Consider the following 21,855-nt stretch of genomic DNA (forward strand, 5'->3'; position numbering starts at 1 on the left):
CCCATCCATACAATCTGGTCAATTTCCTTCTACAAATCTTGAATCAATGTCTCGTGAATAATCCCCAATAATTATCCCCCCCCCCCCCGCTTATTTCCCTCCCCCCCAACTTCTCATCTGCACCTCATTTGCATCTGGGAAAATTCCCACAAGATTCTCCCCGTGTCTCTAGTGGCCCCAGAGAAGAGAGGCTGCAATTGCAATCCGGAGCCAGAGGTCTGTCTCACTGCCGTACTGTGGATTATGGGCACTATTATCAGTTCCTTCCTTAACCCGCTGTGGGGCCGCCTTCTGGAGAGAGGGGGCTGCCCCTGAGGTCTGGAATCCTCTTTCCCTTCTCTTTTGCAAGAGCCTCGGCACAGGTGGGGATCAGTCCCCACAGGGGAGAATTGCAGGGACTCTTTTCCCTGCAGCCAAGGATTTAGGCAGCTGCCAGCACCCTGGAAAGGGGGGACCAGCCGCCTGGCCTCCGACCCATCACCCCAAACATCGGACGGGGGGCATTTCTCCTAAAACCAACCGGGGAAATAAGCCCTTTAGAGCCTTCCTTCCTTCCCATCTCTTCCTTCCTCCTTCCCCTTCTCTTCTTCATCTCCTTTCCTCCTCTAATTCTTCCTTCCTTCCTCTCCTTCTCTAATCCTTCCTCCTTTCCCTTCTTTCCTTCTTCCTTCCTTCCTTCTCTAGTCCTTCCTTCCTTCCTTCCTTCCTTCCTTTCCCTTCTCCTTTCCTTCTCCTTCCTTCCTTCCTTCTTTCCCTTCCTTCCTTCCTTCCTTCTCTAGTCCTTCCTTCCTTCTTTCCCTTCCTTCCTTCTCTAGTCCTTCCTTCCTTCTTTCCCTTCTCCTTTCCTTCTCCTTCCTTCCTTCCTTCCTTCTCTAGTCCTTCCTTCCTTCCTTCCTTCCTTCCTTCGGGAGCGATGCGAGGCCAGCGCCGGGGCCCTCGGCGGCAGGACCGGCCGGGGGTGCCCGCTGCTCCTCCTCCTCCTCCTCCTCCTGGGCGGCGGGTGCGGGGCGAGCCCTTTCCGGCGGCCCCCGGGCGCGAGGCGGCTTCCTCCGCCGCCCGGCAGGCTCCTCCCCGGCCGGCCTGGCTGCCGCCCGCGCTCCGCCGCCACCGCCGCCGCCGCTCCGGCCATGGCGCTGGTCACCCTGCAGCGCTCGCCCACGCCCAGCGCCGCCTCCTCCTCGGCCAGCGCCAGCGAGGTGAGCGCCCCGCGGACGCCCCCGCCGCCTCGCCCGGGACCCCCGCCCGCCTCCGCCCCCCCCCCGCCGGGCAGCCGCCCCTTTAAGGGGCTCCGGGTCCCACGGGAAAGCCCCGCGGGGGGGGGGCGGAGGAGGCCTTGGGGGCAGCCTTGGAGCTGGGGGGCAAGACGAGAGACCCAGCGGGGTTTGGCCTGCCTTGAAACGGGGGGCTCTAGAGGGGTCTACTGGCCCCCGCCATCTCCGGCTGGGAATGGGGGGCTGGGCAAGGGGGGGCTCTGTTCCCCAGGGCTCCCGTTCATCCTCTTGGGCAAGTTGGGATTAAAATCCGGTGGGGCTGGGAGGGGGAGGGGTGGGCCCGCTTTGCTGGGGGGGGGGGGCGCTCCCTGCAGGCGGTTTGGGGGTGAAAGGCGCTGGGGGTGGGGGGCATCTCCCACCTTTATTCCCAACCCCTCTGGTGCCTTTGCTCCCAGATCTTCTTCCTCACAGCCCAAACCCGGCAACCTTCGTCTCCCTGGGACTTTCTCTGCCAAGCCCTCTTATCCCCAAAGGGGGGGATCCGGGGAGCCCCAAGAGGCGGCAGGGGGGGGGGCCACGGTTGGCATCACCCTCCGCACCGCCTAAGAGCCTCTGGGCTGGGCGGGATTGCCCAAACCAAGGAGCGGAAGGGAGAGTTAAGCCTGGGAGACAGACAGGAGCCCCCCAAAGATTCTCCATGCGTGGGGAAACGGCCACCACAGGAGCGGAGGGAGGGATAGGCCGGCCCTTCCCAGCATTGCCAAGGTGGCTGGGGATGATGGGAGATGAGGGCCCCTGGCTGAGCAAGGGAACAAGGCTGGTAGCAGACACCATTACATCCCGCCGGAGGGCCTTAAGATGCCCCATCTGCCTTCCCTACTTTCCAGGGGCCTTCAGATAAACAGGGGGAGCCCCTTGTGCTCCTCCAAGCCCTCAGAAGGTAGGTGCCCCCCATAAGTACGTCTTTCCTTGCAGCTCTTGGGAAGGGTGACCGAGGTTTAATTCTTGCTTCCCCCCCCAAGCAGCTGGACGTTGGCAGCGATGAGGAACGCAAACTCAACCTGAGGTAGGCACAGACCATTCTTGCTACGACGTATGCGGAGTTTTTCACTTCCTGGGGAACTGGGAGAGTGCCGGACGCGGGGGGTTCGCCCGTTATCGCCACGTCTTCCTTGTAAACCTCGGGGTGCCGGGGGTGCTGCTTCAAACACAGCCGCCGCCCCGGGCTCACTCCAATAACCGGGGGAGCCCACATTTAGACGTGCAGCAGTCCATGCGGGTGCTGGATTAGCCCTCCCCGCGTGCTCAGATTCTGCGCTAAGGCCACATGCCCCCCCCAGGGCCTGGGGGGGCCCAGGAAATTCCGTGGAAAAGAATGGCGTTTTCAGAAGAACGATCAAGTTCCTTTTTGTTTTTAATCTTCCCGCATTTGGGAGATACAGTTTGAACCCTGTTGGCTATTCTGCACTATTTTTACCATCTCGGTTTGTCTGTGATGGTGGGGCTATCATGGCCTGTACGGAATTGCAATGGTTTTATTCGTACTTTAAAAACTGCCCCGAAGTGGAACAGCATGAAAGGACTTCAGGTGAATTCGGGGCAGGGGGGAGGAGATTTCAGGGCTCCGACGTTCCTCACAATCAGGCAGGCTGTCCAGGAGGCTAAACTATGATCTTGTAGGTGGGGTGCAGCCTTGGGGAGGGGGCGCCAACATTGCCCCATCGCAGTGAGTCCTGTCTCCTCACCGGCGCTCTCCTGCTGACCACCATTCAAAGTTCAGCTGACCAAACAGGGCATCTCTGCCAGGGGGAAACAGACTGGCACTGGCTGCCAGCTGGGGGAGCCAGCCAGGTGGCATCTACGATTCTACCGGATCTGTGGATCCGGTAGAAGCCGCTGGTCCCTCTTCAGAGCTTCCGTCCATCAGGAACGGAGGTGTCCTGCCTGGCACTGAGGCTGCTCTTAAGCCAAAGGCTGAAGGGCAGATGGGGGTGTTATTGCCCCATTTGGTCCGTGGAGGGCGCTCTCATTCCACCTCTGCCGGCCAGTTTGGGTTTTGGGTGACACCGTTTCGTCCAGGTTTTTGCAGGGACCAGAGTGACCTGCCCTGGAACGGCCTGGGCGCTTCCTAGCAAGCAGCCAGACTGACCCAACAGGAAGCGCTTTGCAAACCGGCCGCTTTGCAAGCCCACCGCTCACATTGCCGGCCCCAACGCAGATCTCTCCCCCAGGATATGACGTGGGAGAATAAGCTGCCCGTTGTCCATAAACGCTGGTTCCTTGGTCCCATCCAGAGCGGCAAGGCTTATCCTAAACAGGGAGTAAAACGGTGCAAGGAGCAGGATTAAGATAACGTCCAAAGGACGCCAGCAGCAGAAGGTTCCGCGGCAAAGAAAGTCTCGCTGGGGGTTCCTGTCCCCCCCCCCCAATTGCCCAGCCCAAACCTCGTTTGGGGTCCTGACTTGCCAGCTGGTTCCCAGGCCAAGCTCTCCCCGGGCCACCGAGGTGCCTCCTTGCTGTGGTGAAGCCACAACCCTGCAACCTGGCCAGGATGTGAGTCAGCTTCCTGTTTTTGAGCCAGTGGGAAGATTCCGCAGCTTCCCCCTCCAGCAGGGTCCCTCGCTAACTTCACTGGCCGGACGATGACCGCTTGGAGCCCCTGGAGTGGCCGTGCAGGACCTCCAGCCCCCATCTCCCGTGCCCCCTTGAGGGAATGACCAGCAGCCCTCCTTCCCCTCCAAGCCCTTGGGGAGCCCTGGGCTGCACTTGCGCCCCTGGGGTGGAACCTGGTTCCCCCAAAGATCTCGGGGGTTCGTCTCCTGGCGGATCTCCCTCCCTCTCTCATGGGGCGAATTCTGCAGGCTGCATCATGTTTTGGGCCGGTTTAATCTGGATCGCAGCAGGGCGGTGGGTGAGCTGCGAAAGGCCCAGGAGGATGGAGGAGAGAGGGTGGGTGAGCCCCTCCCCCAGACCTCCTTGCCTGGGCTTGGCATGGGGGGAATTTCCTGGTCTGTGGGACCAGCCAGCCAGCCGGCACAGGTAGAGGCAGAAACACCTGCCCTCAAGGTAACTATGGGTGCTTAGGAAGTGAGTCCTGCCCTCTGAGGCTGAACTGGGCTGCAGATGGACTACTCTAGCACCCCTTGTCCATGGCAAACTGTGCTAATGGTCAGGGAGAAGGCTCCCAGGCCACTTGCCTCTCTCGGGATCCAGACTGACCCTTGGAATCAGGCGCTGAGGCCCGCCCGACCCTCGGCCTGCAAAGGCAGAAGGGTTGAGCTCTGCTCCCTCGTGTTCTTATTTCACGGCGGGGTCTCTGCTGGGTGGGGGAGGGTTGGCTCTCCCCTCCCGCTCGCCTTCGTTATCGGCAGGGCTTTTCTCCCGAGGGTGCTTGGCGGTCCCTGCTTGCATCGCAATGGCCCTCCTGGAAAAGGACTCCTCTGTGTTTCCTTTCCCAAGCCCGTTGCATGATGGGAAACAGGGGGCCGAGCCCACCTCCTCCCCTTCCCCTGGACTGGTCCCAACACAGCCGCCTCCCTTTGCCCAGTCCCCTTGGACAGGCCTGGCCCCGCAAGGCTTAGAATGGGGATAAACCCACCGCTTGTGGGTTCCTCAAAAGATTTCTTCACCCCCCCCGCAGCCTTACCCCAAAAGAGGCTCTGCATCAGCGCTGCCGCGAGTGACCTGAGGTCTCTGGAAACGCGGCTTGGAATTCCTGGCAGCGAAGCCGGCCCACGCCTGCCTCAGCCGCTGCACAATGGCCCCCTTCACAAAGAGCTTTTGTTGGTGCAGCTCTGCAGACACGGGGAGCAGCGAGGCTCCCCAGCCCCCAAGCTCACCCCTCCTCCGGCCCTTCTGGCCATGCGGCCAAGAGGCAGGGTGGGGGTTGGGGACCAGGAGACGGCCCAGCCGCTCGGCTCCTCCAGGGCCCTCCGGGCTGCTTCAAGCCTCTTTGGAGGGCCGGCCAGAGGTTGGACCTTCCCAGAGCAGAACAAAGTTCCTGGGCCAGGCCGGTTGAATTGCTCCCGGAAAAGCCACGCGGGGCCCCTTGAGAGGTGGCCCTTGCAGAGTCTGGAAACCTGGAGGAGGGGGGTCCAGAACATGGCCTCCCCCCACTCCCTATCCACCTTAGAACACCCCTTTTTTTTCTGAAAGAAGCAGACACTCAACCACAAACCGGCCTGAAGCCTCTGAGATATCCCAGTTGGGCCTTTGGCTGGCTCTGCGGGGTTGAGAGCCAGCTCTGCGGTTCCGTCCCCCTGCCTCCATTTCCCTCTAAGGCTCCCGTTCGATACGGCTTTCCTTGCTTCCTCGGCTGGGAAGGAGGCCCTGGGAGCTTCTCCCCAAATGGCTGAGGGACCGGAGAAGCGCTTGGCTCGTCTCCATCTTAGTCTGAAATGGACGGAGAGAAGTAGGACTAGTACGTTGCTCTGTTCTGTTCTAAGCTCATTGGCTGCTCCTTAGACGCGCGAGTGTATTTCAGAGAGTACCGAAGCACTTTAGGGACCCCCGTTTTCCGTTCTCTTCCCTCCCTCCTGAGTGTTTCCATAGATATAAATCTATGGGAGGAGCAAAGCCCGCTTTGCGGGGTCTCCATTTCTCCCCCCACACCAGCATTTACTGTCCACCAGTAAACATTTGGTTGGACAGTCGTGAGTCTTGAATAATTCATGACCCAGATTTCACCCCGCTGCCCTTCTGATACCCTGGGATAACAACCATCCTTGCCAGGCCTTGAGCTCAGGAGACCCAGGAAGGCCTTTGTTTTCCATGGAAAAGTCTCGCAGGATGGTTGGTTTCCAAGCTGTCTCGCCTCCATCCGTCTGCTTCTCAAGTGCTGCCCAGTGAAATTGGACCCCAATCAGATTCCCCAGAGACGGCCTTCCTCTCCCAGGACCTCGTGCGAGTCCTGTTGTGGGCGGTGAGGAATGCCAGCCCTTCGTCCATCAGGCTGTGACCCCTTTCCCTCTCCCAAGGACAGCCAAGAGGATCCGTCCTGCTAATGGAGCAGCTTCACGGAGCTGGCCAGCGAGCAAAGGCTGTGGGAGGGGAGGAGGGATCCCACCAGCATTGCTTGGTCCCCCTTTCCTTTTGAAAGGCCTCTTTCATCGGGGTGGACGAGGGCAGGTCCTTGCGCTTGTTTGGGGGGCACAGCTCCATAAAAGTCCTCCATTCCCAAGAGACGTGGAGAGTCCCTCCTCCGCGCCGAAGGATTGCTTGGCTTTTTCATTCCCACCAAGGCATGTTGAGAAGCTCGGCACGATGACTTGAAGACTTGGTTATGAGCCTTTCTGACTTTGCTACCTTCTGCCTGTCCTTTGGGGCCACGCGATGTTTCGGCTGCTTAAAGAAACCCAAGCCGTACGTATGCCCCCCATCCTCCCTGCTCTGCTAGAGGCCGAGACCGTCAGAGGGTCTCAAGGCTTCATTCGCAGTGGGTGTGTTGCGTTCTTCCATGAAGGCCTCTCAGACGGGTTTGCTCCAAGCTTCAACTGAGCTGGAGGGAGCTCAGCTGCAGAAATGGTTGGGTTAGGCTGCTGTCTACAAACCGACAGATATACAAAGCTGGTTTTAGTGGTTGGTTTTCTCTTGATCGGGCTTAAGGCCAAATGTGGGGCCGGACTCATGTTTTGGAGAGGATCCTGTGGTAGATTGCTGAGGTCACCACTGAAGGACAGGGAGCGTACGACCCTTTTCTTACATTTCTTGTTGCTAACAGATCTTTGACGAATCCTTTGTCCGATTGCTTGAATACTTGGCCACCGAAGGAAGCTGTCGCCGTGGGCTTTTCTTGGGTTGAGTTGATGGCTCTGGGATGATCTCACTTGAGCCTGATTGTGCCGTGTGGTCAGGATTATGGGCAGTTAGTCATTTCTCTCCCTTTGATCATAAACAGGAATTGTGTGCCGTTGTTGTTCTCCGAATGGCAGGAAATGTCGGGAAAGGTGTCCTGTCAGACTTTGCAAACCCTTTGCGTGTTTTCTCGGACTTTCCATCAGTGTTGCTCATTGTACTTTGACCCCAATGTCCATTCTGACTTTTTTTCCAGCCTGGGGCTGTGAATCAAGTCCCACTTGACATTTGATGTTCAGGACTCTTAATCAGATAAAAGGCTCGGTCAACTAGCAGCCAGCCTTTTGCTGGATTTTATTGTCCAGTGAAACGCAGACTTGATGGGATCTCGCACAGATTCAGCCGGTCACGTCAGGTGGGAGTAGCAGCTTCTTGGGTGGGTGGGTGAGTGGGTGAGACCTTTCTGCAGCCCACGCTGCACGTGTTTAATCAGGTGAGCGTGGAATACCCTCCTTTGCTAGTACTGTACTGTCAGATTTGGAATGTTTCATAGGCAAATTGTGCATTTTGCCTTAGTTCTTTCTCTGTAAAATAGACTTATTGCTAGGTTGGGCTCCAAAGACGGTAGACTGACCATATTTGAATGGAAGTGAAAATCCAGACCCTCATGCTGGCTGGGGAATTCTGGGAGTTAAAGTTCTCCAGTCTTAAAGTTCCTAGGCTTGGACGCCCCTGCTTTAAAGAATTGGACAAATCCTCTCCAGATTGTTCTTCGTTGCTCTCAGTCTTCATGAGGTGGACCTGTTTCCTGTCCTGGACTAAAACAGTGTTTATATAACCTTTAAAAGGTGGAATGGCTCCACTGCATGCAGTATTTTGGGGGACAGCTTAGAAAACATAGCAGAGAAGCCCATTCTCATGGAGTTGGTTGGGGAGAAATTTCTACTGCAGGGGTCTCCAACCTTGGCCACTTTAAGACTGGTGGACTTCAACTTCAGCAGAACTGGCTGAGGAATTCTGGGAGTTGAAGTCCACAAGTCTTAAAGTGGCCAAGGTTGGAGACCCCCGTTTTAGCCAATGCTCCAGGTTGGAGCCAACATCTTCCCACCTCCAAGCCCAACCTAGAAGGCTCTTTATAAATCCCCACGTGAAAATGGAGCTGAATGTGCTGAAAGGGAAAAAGTTTTCTAAAAACCATATTAGCAAGTCACCCCCCTTGTGGAGTCCGAAAGGGTCACGAGGCCGCTCTGTTTGAAGGCCGTTATCTTTTTTCCTCCAAAACTCTTGTCGGCCCGCCTCCTGAAGCAGACCAACATCTAACCCCGATGGAAAATTACACAGCCTGCTTCTGACGGGAACCCGGCCGCTTTTCTAAAACCATTTGCTAGCAGTGAAGCCTCCTTGTCGTCCCCCCGTATCCCCCGCTCCCGGCAAGCACTTAAGCCATTCACTTAAAGCTTGGCTTGGTGCCGCTGGCTTTTGGCTCGGGAACAAGGCCTCCAGTGTATGGAAGCAGTCAGGCCCCCTCCTTTGGTCCCAGTAATTGTGTCCTAACTTTACCAGGACCGCTGAAAGGATGAGCCACTGTCTCTTGGACCAAGAGAGGGGAGAGCATGACGCGGGAGAAGGAAAGATTACTCTGTTTGGAGATCACGTTACCATTTATTGGTTTTGTAGCCTTTAAACTGGGGGAAAAAACCAAAAAACAGAAGGTAAATCTGTCCTTGGTTTGCGGTGCCTCTGATAGGCACAATTGTGCTGGAGCAAGGATTGCATCTCGTTCAGTCTGACAGACGGGCTGCTCCCTTTCCCCGCTGGATCCAGGCGGTTGGTGGGATTACCTGGTTCCACTTGGCCACCCTAGATGTAGCTGCTTGCGGAGAAAGCTAAGCAGGGACTTGCCCGGTTAATACATGGAGGGGAGACTGTCAGCAAAGAAGAGACTAGACTAGGAATTTAAAAAAACAACAACACCCTTTCAGAGAAAGGCAACCACACATTGTGTCCAAGAAAAGCCTCGTCTTTGGAGGCAACGAGATTGAGGCCACTTTTCCTTCCCAGAAATCTTGACGTTGCTCCCCGGGAGTCAGTCTGTCTGCACGGACAGGCTTCCCTGCCTCTCCCCGCCTGACCGGCTGCTCTGCCTGTTTGTGTTGCAGTTTAAGCGAGAGCTTTTTTATGGTCAAAGGAGCTGCGTTGTTCCTGCAGCAAGGAAACAGTCCGCAAGGGCCACCCCGGAGTCTCCTGCAGCCTCACAAACATGCAGGTAACGTCCTCCCGGCCTCTCCAGGTAACCCAAGTGGAACTGCTTTGGAAAAGCCAGGAGAAAGGGGCTGGTACGTGAGGGCGGGCACCCTGGGCGCCAAAGGGCATCGATGGGTTTCCCCTCGGTGGTGCCAAGGGGAAGGAGGAGATCGGAGGATGGGCTGCCGTACCACAGGGAGCGAAGCTTCTGCGCTCAGCTTGGCCGTTCTTGCCGGAGGGTGGAGACGAGGCCTCTCGGAGGGCAACCAGGCTGTCCATTGTGGTTGGTGAGATGGAGGTGGGACTGCTTGGGAATTGCCAAGTCCAGAGACATCTTGGGGATACGGTGTGTGTGTGTGTGTGTGTGAGAGAGAGAGAGAGAGAGAGACACAGTTCCAAATCGGGTCTGGATGTGGGCCCAAGCGAGTGAGCGAGGGCCAGCACTAGCCTTCGCTCAACTAGCACCCTCTGCCGGAAGGACATCCAGGCGGGAAGAAAAGGCCGTGGAGTCCATACCTTCTATTGCCTGTTCTGGGGAAGGGTTTGGCAGCCTTCCTGCCTGGGGTCCAAGGACCTCTGCTGCTGTCCTAAATCTCCGGTTGGCCTTCAGGAGGTTCTTGGGAAGCGGAATGATGGCTTGTTCAGAGAGAAAGCAAGAGAGCTTGATGACTCTTAATCTTTTCCTGGGAGTCATGGTAGATCATCAACCTCAGACAACTTTAAGATGGGTGGACTTCAACTCCCAGAATTCCTCACCCAGCTGCCGCTGAAGTCCATCCACCTCCGAGTTGCCAGGGTTGAGACATGTAAGGGCCTGGGCCACGCCAGCGACCAGGGGTGGATGGAGGCGGGAGAGCTGGGCTAGTGGATGCACCAAAGCCGATCTAGGAGATGCACCTGATGATTTTGCTGCCTGTGCATCCACAGGTGATTTGCCGCAGCACCTTCAGGTGATGATCAACCTCCTTCGCTGTGAGGACAGAATCAAGCTGGTAAGAGGACTTGCCAAATCCTTGCCGCGTGGTGTAATCTGTGGCCACCCTCCCCATTCAGCAGTGGTCTTGTCCCAGCAGACCAAACCTTTGCGAAAGGAGGAGTTGCTTGGGGACCTAGAGTAGACCTATGAAGAGACAAACCTTTTCCTGTCAGTCAAAGTGGCATTGGAAGCCGGGTATCCCCCATCATCGTTTTTCCTAGCTTTAGCCATCAGTGCTTGGTTGTGAGGGCCCCTGGTCTCTCAAGGGTGGACTCACTGACATTGCTGCCGGAAGATCTCAAGAACATCACGTAGAGAGCAGGATCTGGCCTTCATCTACCTTAACTGAGATTGTCTCCCCAGAGCTGGAGAAGGGAGCCTGGTGCCTTCCAGGGGCATCGGATTAGAACCCCCATAATTCCCAGCTACCCTTCCCCGCCTAGTGCCGCCTGGAAGACTGTGTGAGAGGTGGCCCAACGTCTGTTTAGAGGGCACCAGGTGGTTTGGAGAAAATTGAATGAACCCTCTTCTTTTTGTCTTGCCAGAAACATACCTAGCTAAACTAACACGTAGCTAAAGAGAGATTTGTCCAAAGGGATGAATGCTGAGAACTGCCTTGCTGGTTTTTAGGCCGTACGCTTAGAAAGTGCCTGGAGCAATCGCGTGAGGTACATGGTGGTTGTCTACAGCACCGGGCGCCAAGATACCGAGGAGAACATTCTCCTGGGCGTGGACTTTTCCAGCAAGGAGAGGTGAGGGGTGAGGGCCTGGGCGTCCTTGGGAGAGCAGGGGTGGCTCCCCACACTCCCCGTTCTGCCCAATCAGCAGCCTGGACCTCCCCATCCCTCTTTCCCGGCAGCCAGAGTTGTACCATCGGGATGGTGTTACGTCTGTGGAGCGATACGAAGATCCACCTGGATGGAGACGGGTGAGAACCAGGAGGACCTGGAGAGCTGGCAGGAGATGGCAGAGCTGGGGGGGAGACTGTTGTGAACAGTTCCTGGAGGGGCAGGATTTTATTGCCTGCCCGGATCCCCCTCCGTTTCTGGTTCGATCTGAGATTGTTGCCTACTGGGAAAGAGCTGCGGTCTGTTTCCCTGTGTGCGCTGCATCGATTTCTGTCTGTCTTTGACAGCGGGTTCAGCGTCAGCACGGTGGGCAAGACGCACATCTTCAAACCCGTCTCGGTGCAAGCCATGTGGTGAGCGTCTCCCTTTTTCCTCCTCCGGCCTCCCCAAAGACTGAAGCCGCTTTTCAGTGGCCGTGGCAGGGACCCAGGCGGTCCGTGGCCGGCCGGCCTCAGCAGCTCTCCTGGCCTCCTTGCAGTGGTCAGGAGGGCTCCGCTGCGCCTGCCATTTCAGCCACCCTCCTCCTTTGGGCCTGCTTGACTGGGCCTCCTGCTGCTCAGGGTGCCGGGGCCGAGCGATGTCTCTTTGGGTCTCCCCACTCGTAGGTCTGCCTTGCAGATCCTCCACAAGGCTTGCGAGATGGCTCGGAGGCACAACTACTTCCCGGGGGGGATGGCGCTGGTCTGGGCCACCTACTACGAGAGCTGCATCGCCTCCGAGCAGAGTTGCCTCAACGAGTGGAACGCCATGCAGGACCTGGAGTCCCCACGCCCCGACTCGCCTGCCCTCTACATGGACAAGTGGGTCCCTCCCGTTCTTGCGTTGGGCCCTGGTGGAGGGTCGTCCCCTCTGGCCTTTGGAAAGGGGTGCCCTTCCTCGCCTCGCTCCAAGGTGGAAGGAGGAGGAGGGAGGAAAGGGCACCCTGTGGGGTTGGAGGAGCATCTCTGGGGCTTCTAGGAGGCTCCCGCAGCATCCCGAGCACCAACCACCTGCCTCTTCAGACAAGGGCCGAGATGTTCAGGCAGGCAGGGACAGTTGGGGGCTGGCCTTATTGGTCGAGTCACTGTCTCTAAGACCCACACCCACTCTTTATACATGGGCACACCGGCACACCAGAGGCTGCACTGTGTTGGAGAGAGCCAGGTGCTCGCGCAGGCTTGGTTGTGGGCCTCTAACCCTCCGTGCTCAGTCCTTCAGAAGCTCCCTTCCTTGACTCTCCCGCATGTGGTTAAACTGCTGTTGGGATGCTTCTCTGTGGAACCCCAACGGTTTCTGGTCAGCAAGAAGGCGACACAAAGGCTCAGCATTTCTCCCGGCTTGCTGTTCTCCTGGGGAATTCTGGGAATACTTTGTGGGAAGGCAGCTGTCTGGAATTGCAACCCACCACAACTCCGGCCTTCCTTCCTTCCTCCCTCCCAGGCCAACCGAGCGCGAGAGGGCTGAACGGCTGATCAAGGCCCAACTCCGGAGCATCATGATGAGCAAAGATCTGGAGAACGTGACTTCCAAAGAAGTAAACCCAGGAGGCCGAGGACTGGGACCCGGGGCCTCCTTCGCCACCGCCAGCCTCCCTCAGCTTGCTCTGTGCCCTAAGCCCCCCACCTTCTCTCCCGGCAGATCCGGAACGAGCTGGAGAAGCAGATGAGCTGCAATTTGAAAGAGTTCAAGGAATTCATCGACAACGAGATGCTGCTCATCCTCGGCCAGATGGACAAGCCCTCCCTCATCTTCGACCACCTCTACCTGGTAAGCATCCACACGTGGGAGATCTCACGTGGGAGCCCCCCACCCACCCACCCCGCAAGCGCCACCGCTTGACTCTGCTGTGATTCTTCCAGGGGTCTGAATGGAATGCCTCGAACTTGGAGGAGCTTCGGGGCTCAGGGTGAGTTCACCCCAACTTCCTTGACTTCGGGGCTCTCTAGGCAAGCGGCCTGCCAGGGCCACGTGGAATCCTGAGTGGCCAAGGTGGAAAAAGGCCCCACGGCCGAGGGAGCCCCTGGGACTGTGGCACAGAGTTGAAATCCTAGACTTCCCCTCCTGTGCGTGGACACCTGAACCTCCTCAGATGAAGGGTGTTGGGCCAGGAATTGCAGAGGGTGAAGAGGTGGGCCTTGGCGGAGGGAGGAATGGGAGAGGATTATTAGGTCTTTATTGGATTTCTATCGCTTGCCCATCGCAGCAAACGGCCCACAATTCAGTCGCCTACATCAAACTTAAAATCTTAAAAACAATTTAAAACGAAAAGAACTATAAAGACCATTAAAATATTAAAGCGACTGCGCAAATGTCTCGGAGAGACACCCTCACGTGAGTAGAGACAAGGGAAGAGAGGAAGCACAATCAGGTCTGTGAGGTGGTGAGGTTTCTCTAGCCAGCCTAAACCGACCACGTCTCAATCACTTGAGACCTAATTTTTAACTTTCAGGGTGGCCGAGAGTCCATTTCTTGCTCTGTCTGCTTTTTAAGACGGGCAGAAATGTACGGGTTCAGATGCAGGCTGCCATGCAAGGTTGGGCTGAGTGGTATTGATTCCTTAATGGCTCTTTCCTTCTCACGGAGACGCCACCGTTCCTTCCCTTCCCTTCCCTGCTGCTCCATGCGCTTCCGTCCCTCCAGCGTGGACTACATTTTGAACGTCACCAGGGAGATCGACAACTTCTTCCCGGGGCTGTTTGCATACCACAACATCCGCGTCTATGACGAAGAAACGACCGACCTTCTCGCCCACTGGAACGAGGCCTACCATTTTATCAACAAAGCCAAGTGAGTTTCCAGAAGCCGATTTGCGGCCTCCATTTCTGTAGGTCCGAAGCTGGCACCCCTGGGCGAGATACCCCAGGAAAGTCTTCCCCCGAACGGCTTACTTCCAAGACTGGAGGGATCCTGCAGTGGAAGATGGACATTTAAGGCCAGGGGGTGTCCATCCTTGGCATCTTTAAGGCTTGTGGACTTCAACTCCCAGAATTCCCTGGCCAGAGCTGGCTGAGGAGTGCTAGAAGTTGAAGTCCACACCTTGAGGGCTTCACCAAAGCTGCCTTGCCCAGGCAGAGGTGAGACCTGAAATAGGGCACGGGGGCTTGAGGGCCCCACCCCTGCTCCTGACCCCTTCCCATCCCTCTCCTCCCCCAGGAAGAACCACTCCAAGTGCCTGGTTCATTGCAAGATGGGTGTGAGCCGCTCCGCGTCCACCGTCATCGCCTACGCCATGAAGGAGTTTGGGTGGTCACTGGAGAAAGCCTACAGTTACGTCAAGCAGAAGCGCAGCATCGCTCGGCCCAATGCCGGATTCATGAGGCAGCTGCTGGAATATCAGGGAATACTGGATGCCAGGTAAGGGGCGGGGGGGCAGAGGGCAGGGGAAGATCCACGCTGCCCCTTAGCCCCCAGCTGTGGAAGTTGGGTTCCTGAGCTCAGAAATGAACTCTTGACAGAAGGACCCCTTTTCCTCTCTGCTTCTTATCCGACAGTTGCCTGAAGTCCTTCCTCCTGTCTCCCAAGGCCGTTCCCACAGGCCGTTCGATCCCCTTTCCTCCCTGCGTGTTTTTGCCCCTGACCCTTGCAGCCGCTTGACCTGGCCATCTGAATTCCCCCCCCCCCCAAAAGGCAACTTGACTTTCTTGTTGTTTTTTCCCTTTGAAAACCGAAGAAGCTTCTTGGATGAGAAGCGAAACGTTTTCCAAAAAAGTCCAGTTGCCTTTGGGACAACCGGGTGATCAGGACTCTCCCTGGGCACGAAGCCCCTGAGCCCCCCTGGCCACCCCTCCCCTCTGTTTCTCCCCATCTAGCAAACAGCGCCACAACAAGCTCTGGAAACAGCAGGCGGGAGGCGGCTTCTGCCCCAGTTTGGAAAGCTCCGCCGGGCCCACCGATTTCCTGCTTGGCAGCCTGGAGGACGTGGACCTGGGGCCTCCCAGCCCGCCTCTCTGCACCGACCACCGGACGCCCCTGGAGTTGGTGGGCCTCCACTACTGCCTGCGGCGCCTCTCCGACTCCTTGCCGGGCCCCCAGGAGCTGTGCCTGCAGGTGGAGGACCTGGAGGCTGACTCCATCCTGGAGAAGGAGGAGGAGGAGGAGGAGCTGCTGGGCCAGCTGCAGGGGGAGGCCGAGCTGTCCAGCACCGCAGACCCCGAGAGCCATCAGAAGGCCTCGGCTGGCCAGCCGGGGGAGGGGGCGGCTCCTCGGCTGCGGCTCTCCGAGGAGAAGCCCCTGGAGCGATGGAAGCGCCGGTTGGTGGACGGGGAGAGCCGGCCCATCGGCGAGAACCTGAATAACAACAACAGTAAGAGGAGCTGCCCGGATGACTTTGAAGTAAGGGCCGGACTGAGCTTGGCCGGGTCTGCTTCGTTGGGGGCTTCCTGGGACCCCCAGGGTCTGATCCCCCTCTTGACCCCCAAGGCTCCCTTTGGGCTCTTCTTGTCTGGAGGGCCCAACCCGCCTGGCTGAGGAAGCCCCTTCTCCCCCTCTTGGGGGGGAGGGGGGGCTGGGTGGAGAATGTCCCCCTTTCACCCTCTTCTCTGTTCTCCTTTCCAGCACGAAGCGCTCTTTGGGATCCTGAACCGAGTCAAGCCCCCCTACAAATCCTGCGCTGACTGCCTGTATCCCTTGGGGGGGTCCCCTCCTGAAGCCTTCAGGGACCCCCGGGGCCCTGCCAGCAGAGACCCCTGGCCCGCGGGCCGCCGTCTGCACCCAGCCCTCCTTCCCAGCCTCCCTGGAGCAGGCCTTCTGCCAGGGGCCTCGGAAGGAACCCCAGGAGCTCCCGATGGTGGTGGGAAGCGAGGCCCAGGACGTCAGTCCTGACCGGCCGGCTCCAGGCTGGCCCTGTGGCCCTTCTGAGAAGCCCCGGGAGGCCCCCGGAGGCGCCTCGCCTGGCTCCAGGCCTTCTCTCTGTGAGGGAAGCCCGGTCTCCAAGCACGATTCTTTTCCAAGAAAAGAGGCTCGGCAGACGAAGGACCTGAAATACTTGCTCTTCAGCAAAGACCTGGAGAAGCCAACCACAAACAGTTACCTGATGCAGCACCAGGAGTCTCTTCTGCAGCTCCAGAAGGCCGGTTTGGTGCGCAAGCACACCCAGGAACTGGAGCGCCTCAAGGCCCCGCCCTCCGACCTGGCCGGGCAGGGCAAGGAGTGTTCCGGAGGCCCCGCCGATGTGGCGACCATCTTGGAAGAGGAGCCCCAGGAGATGCCGGCGGTTGAGAGTCGACTGCCGCTCGCCTCCCAGGGGCCCCCGGAGAAGCTCCCGAAGGCCCCGCTGGCTGCCGGAGCCTCCCAGAAGACCTCCACGCCCGTCCCCTCCAGGGGGGACCACACGAGCACCTTCACCAAGGACTTCCTGAAGACCGTCTGCTACACCCCGCCCTCTTCCAGGAGCTCCAACCTCACACGGAGCTCCAGCAGCGACAGCATCCACAGCGTCCATGGGAAGCCCGGGCTGGTGAAACAGCGGACGCAGGAGATTGAAACCCGCCTGCGGCTGGCCGGCTTGACCATCTCCTCTCCGCTGAAGCGCTCCAACTCCCTGGCCAAGCTGGGCAGCCTCGACTTGGCCTCCGAGGACCTGACGGGCGAGCTGGACCTGTCGCCCTTGGCCCACGCGAGGGAGGCCACGCCAGGCGAGCCTCCCGCCCTTTGCAACCTCCCCTCCTGGAAGGGTGCGGCAGGCGGGCTCCAGCCCTCGGCCAGGCCGGCCCCGGGGCCACTGAAGCACACACCCCGGGTGGGGAAAAGCTGACCCCTTTGCGGTGTCCTTGTTTTAATGGATGCTTTTAGTTTTGCCTGTGCTAAATCCAATTTTACCTTGTTCAGAACAGACGAGAGCTGCCTTCCGCTTCTCAGGTGGCCCTTCCAGCCAAGAGGCAACCGACCGAGGAGCACCTGAGAAGGGGACCAGCCCAAGGAGGAGGCGCAGGGTCCTGGTGCGTCTCTCACGGCCTCTTCTCGACTTGGATGGGGCAGCGCCAGCCTTCCTTACATGCCAAAAAAAGGTCAAAAGGACCCAGAGGTTGGCTTTGAAGGTCAAGCCAAGTGTTACTCTTCCTCCTTTAAGGGCCCCTCATGCAAGGACCCAAAGGGGACACAAACGCTACCTCCGATTTTCAGATCTACGTAGATAGGCAGACACCTGTATGTGTGTGTGTGCGTGTGTGTGTGTGTAGTTTTAAGATTTTCCAAACCTTTCCCCTGAAACTGACTTATTCGTAAGGAAAAAATAGTGCTTAGGTCAATCGGGTTATCGTCCTGGCCTCGTGGCTCACTCAACACATCTGAAATGGCAGAGTAGTTTGAGCATTTTTGCCGGCCACACTGGCCAGGGTCCCCATCTAAACTGACCAGTGGCTGACAAGGCTGTTGTTTTCCCTCCAAACGTGATCGTTTTGTTTGGGGGTGTTGGGTGGGACCCCCTGATTCTCCCTCCCTCCTGCTATACCTCTTCCATGTTTACTGTTTCTCCCGATCCCGTTGAACGCTGTAAATTTCATTGTAGTGTTACTCAGTGTGGTAGGACCGGTAATGTATGTTTCCTGGGGCATTAAACACTTTTGTGGATGAATCAGAATACGGCATGTTTTATTACCTTTAACCAAAATAGCCTAATTCAAACCTCAGATGAAGTTCTGTTTTCCTGAATGCCCATTGTTAGTAGGAGCTGTGGTGCTAGTCAGAAGAAACTGTCCAGAAATGGCACCCTTTAATGTCAGAGACATTTAACAGTAATGATACGATAAATAATGTTGTTATCCTTGAGCTCTGAGACACCTGACTAGTATAGAAACTTCCAGGTTCAATTTCTCTCCTTTCCCAGATAATTACCTTTGAAGAATTGATTGCATGGGGCAAAGCGTCCCCTAACATTTCACTTCCCGTTGTGTTCCAATTGCTGTGAGATTGTTGTCCTATTTAATGAAGTGACATCCTATGTCCCTTATCTCCACTCCACGTTATCCTTCGAAAAAACAGGGGTGTTTAAGCCACAAGGAAATACTGAATGCCTAGCATGCTAGCTCAGGAATCAGATATTCCCTCCCTGAAGCGGGAGAAGTTTGATGCAGAAAATGGTAACGTGTGTTTTTCCACATATTGGCATTTTTTTTTAGTGAATGGGAATGCCCTGCCTACAGTTTACAAACACTGTGTATCTGTGTGAAAGACTTACTCCGCTTGACTTCTGGTGTTTGTGATGTGTCGTCAATACAACTCTGTCTAATAATGTTTTTTACACATCCTATGGGGTTGTTCCTGTCATCCACCTCTAGATATTTTGCACTACTATGCCAATCAAACCATGTTGGCTGGGGAATTCTGGGAGTTGAAGTCCACATGTCTTAAAGTTGCCAAGGTTGAGAGTTATTGCTGCTTATCCGAAGGCAACCTAACCAGAGACCAGGGTAGCCTGCAATGTATGGCAGATTATGGAATTCTCAACTTTGCCCATGGAGCAGCTTTCAGAAAAGGTTTTGGGGTGTTATTAAAATCAGGTCAAGCAGATTCTTTTGGCACACGACACAAACGTTGGATCAATTATGCAGCCTCAACATCCTGTCAGTTGTTTGTAGAAAAACATTTAAGAAAAAACCCAGAAAATGAAAAATGGATTCCACGGGGCTGCAGAAAGAGATGGATTTTAGAGAACATCCCTGGAGTCTCTTGATGTTGATTTGACAGGTGGGACCAAATGCTAAAACCAGTTACAGCCAAAGGTAACTTTGAACCGATTTAAAAGGAAGGACAAAATAATTGCGATTGAATGTTAGTCCAGGATTGATTCTACTCTGAGGGGGGATGAGGTGAACATAAACCGCATTGAAAGGGGATTGACCAGGACTTGGATTACCTACATCAGCAACACAACCATCCATAAGTGCCACCTCCTAGGTTCCTTTTGTAGAACTTGTTGGCTGTATATTGGGCATATCGTGGGTTTACCTTGAACTGTGTGTAGCCGAAAAAAGCAATTAGCACTCTTCGTATCTGAGAATCACAGGAGGGTTTTTTTAATCCAACAGATTTAATTTTAGAGATGGATCAGCCTTTTTTCCCATTTTCGGGATGGAGGGAGACGCCTCTCCAGAAATCTCACCAAATTTTGCCTTTAAAGGCCTCCAGTCGGTGTTTGTTTTCTCTTTTCCGATGAGTTTTTCAGATTGCTTGGAATTGTTCTCCTGCGGGAGGGAAAGAAATGGCCTGTGTTTATCTTAGAGGAATAACATTGTCTGAGCCAAAGTTTGCCTTGTGCTCCACCCTAGCAACAAGGAGAATTCCGGCCACTGAAGTCCACAACTCTTAAGAGCTGTCGAGTTTGGAGACCTCTGCTCTACGTCATGGCAGTCAGCACGGTCACCCTGGGACCCTGTAGAAGAATTAACAGCCATGAGACTTTCGGAAGTCTAGAAGGGCAACAACTTTGCAGAAATTCGGGTTTTTCCCCACCGTGAAAGATGCTTTGTAGAAGGACTCTAGTTTCCGTTCCTTTGAGAAATTGCTCCTCTGACTCCCTCCATCGGTGTGGAAGTGAATCCGTGGCCCTTAGCGGAAGGAAGTCTGAGGAAGAAGCCTCTTGTACCCCTTCCGCCTGTCAGCGAGAGAACAAGAAAACCACAAGAGCGCTTTTGACCCCTTTTTCCCAAAGCAGCCTAGACCGAAGATGGCTGAGCTTCTGCGTAAAACTGGCTTGTTTTTTTCCTCCTCCTGTGGATGGAGAAACACATTTTCCCGTTAGCTGCTACAAGAACACATCCTAACACGGAGCCGGCCTCAGCTTTTGGCCAGCTGTGCGGTTTTTTGTGTGGAAGGCAAGGACATCAGATGTTTATATCCTGTTATGAAGGTTGCTATGGTAAAGCAGACAACAATCAGCCGTTAAAGGAAATCCCACCATTGGCCGATCTTCTGCTGAGAAGTTCCTAGGATCGGGGCTCCTGCTGAGGGGGTGGGGGATTCATCTGGAGGCGCCCCCCCCAGCCCCCCCCCCAAGTCTCGCAGCCCCAGAAAAAGCACACAACTCCTGCTAAGGATATCCCACGGCCTTTTCTGCGAACTGTATTTGGCGTCTGTGGGATGGGATTTAGCCTCCAGAGACGGGCTGAGAGGTTCTCCACCCACCAGACCAACGTCGGGCAACCTCTCTGCTGTTGAGGGAGGTTTCAGGACACGGATCCAGGCTAAGCAGCACAGCAGAAGGAGAGGGGGAGGGGGGGGGGAGAGAGAAACAGCTGGATTTTTTTCTTCCTCTTTTGCTTCCTAAAATCTCTCCTCCATCCTTGGGCAAGGTCTAAACGCCGCCCTTTTCTCCTGGGGAGGGGGGATTGCTGGGATGCGGGATCAGACCCCGGGGCAGCTCTTCCACCTTTACTGGCCAGTCCGGCTTGTTACCATAAAAGCAGAACCGGGGAGCTGGCCCAGATGGGGATGGCCAAGGCAGAAGGTGGACCCCTCCCCTCCCCAGAGGCTGGTGTGAGACCTTGGCACAGCGGGCTGGGAGGCCAAGCGCAGCCTCTGAAGGGTGTCAAGAAAGAGCCCCACACCTAGCAAGCCATAAAAGGCAAAGAGCGACGGCCGTCCCCATCTGGCTAGCCTGCTGTGAGATGGGAGCTGGACAGGGATGGACAGGGGTGCTCTCTGTTTAACTGAAATGGTCCGGTCCTCCTCCAAACCTCTGGCTGCCTATAAACCTAGATCCTTACTCGAAACCCTCTTCAGGCGAGGGAGATTTGCAGGAGTTTGTTTATTATTAGCAGGGACTGCCCAGCCCCAAGAGGAGCCGAGTGCCTGAGAGAGATGGACGGAGATTCACAAGGCGGCTCTGTTTACTTCCAGGGTGCCTGGCGTGTCACAGCCACCCTTCCCACAGTTACATATCCCAGCACTGCAGCCAGAATTGGCATTCCCTCCGCTTGCTGGCCAAAGCCTCTTCTAGCTTTCCCTCAAGCCAGTCGGGAGCCAGACCGAGCATCCCGGAGGAGGCAGGGCAGGACAGGGCAGAGAGACCTTCCCAGCGAAGGTGTGCCCGTCTGCTTTTGGTCTCTGAAGGAGGGGATGAGCCGAGCCTCTTGACCATAAATGAATGCAAAAGAAGAACGTGAAGCGTCACGGTTGGGGCCCAAAAAGGCAGGTTGCTGGGAGTCACCAGGAAAAGCTGCTTTTTTCTTCCGAAAGAGAAAACGGCAGAGAGCTTTCAAATCTGCAGCACGGACGCTCGGCAGCCGAGACGTTGGAGGTGGCTGCTTCTGCTTGCTCAGGTGGGGAAAATCTCTCATACCTTTCCTTTTAAAGCACTTGCTTCTGGTCCCACTGTGGGATGCAATGGTTTTGGTCAGGCTAATCCTTCTTCTTTAGCCATAGCAGGCTTTTAAAAACCTGCATGTCTTCCCCTCAGGCCTCTTATAAAATGCAAAGTTGACGGACCGGCAACGGGGAACAGATCTTGCTCGGGTTTCCTCTGCACAGGAACTGGGCCTGGGGGTTCCAGCCCCTGCCGAGCATGGAAGCTGCAGAACGGCCCCACTTGCCGGAGGGCGGCAGCGGGACTCAAAGCCAGCAGCCCCCGCACCCCCGAAAGACCTCTAAGATGTCCCGTGACGCTTGGGCTCCGATGGCGGAGCAGGAGGCTGGCGAGATCCCCTGGGCAAGGGGCACAGCGGACGGCTTCCAGGTGTCCACGAGAGAAATGCAATTGAACCGAAGCCTGGAGGAGAGCGGAACAGGTGCGCAGGTGTGCGGAAGGGGCCCAGAGGGGCCGGGCGCGATGCAGGTGTTCCCAAAGCAATGCTCGGAAGAAGGCAGGAAG

The 21,855-nt window shown here is 56.3% G+C and overlaps 1 protein-coding gene across 1 annotated transcript; it reads left to right on the forward strand.

The window, feature by feature from the left end:
* Positions 1 to 1,051: 1,051 nt before the first annotated feature.
* SSH1 (slingshot protein phosphatase 1) lies at positions 1,052 to 17,622 on the forward strand. The gene is given in 16 exon segments (XM_026719425.2): positions 1,052 to 1,196; positions 2,237 to 2,277; positions 9,164 to 9,270; positions 10,176 to 10,240; positions 10,855 to 10,976; positions 11,084 to 11,152; positions 11,360 to 11,425; positions 11,678 to 11,872; positions 12,492 to 12,585; positions 12,690 to 12,818; positions 12,911 to 12,957; positions 13,692 to 13,838; positions 14,205 to 14,405; positions 14,861 to 15,383; positions 15,606 to 15,715; positions 15,717 to 17,622. Coding segments are annotated over 16 exon segments (3,072 nt in total). The 5' UTR covers positions 1,052 to 1,127; the 3' UTR covers positions 16,804 to 17,622.
* The last annotated feature ends 4,233 nt before the right edge of the window (positions 17,623 to 21,855 follow it).

This window comes from Pseudonaja textilis, chromosome 15, assembly GCF_049901715.1.
Source record: "Pseudonaja textilis isolate UNSWEBS1 chromosome 15, rPseTex1.2, whole genome shotgun sequence".
Lineage (NCBI taxonomy): Eukaryota > Metazoa > Chordata > Lepidosauria > Squamata > Elapidae > Pseudonaja > Pseudonaja textilis.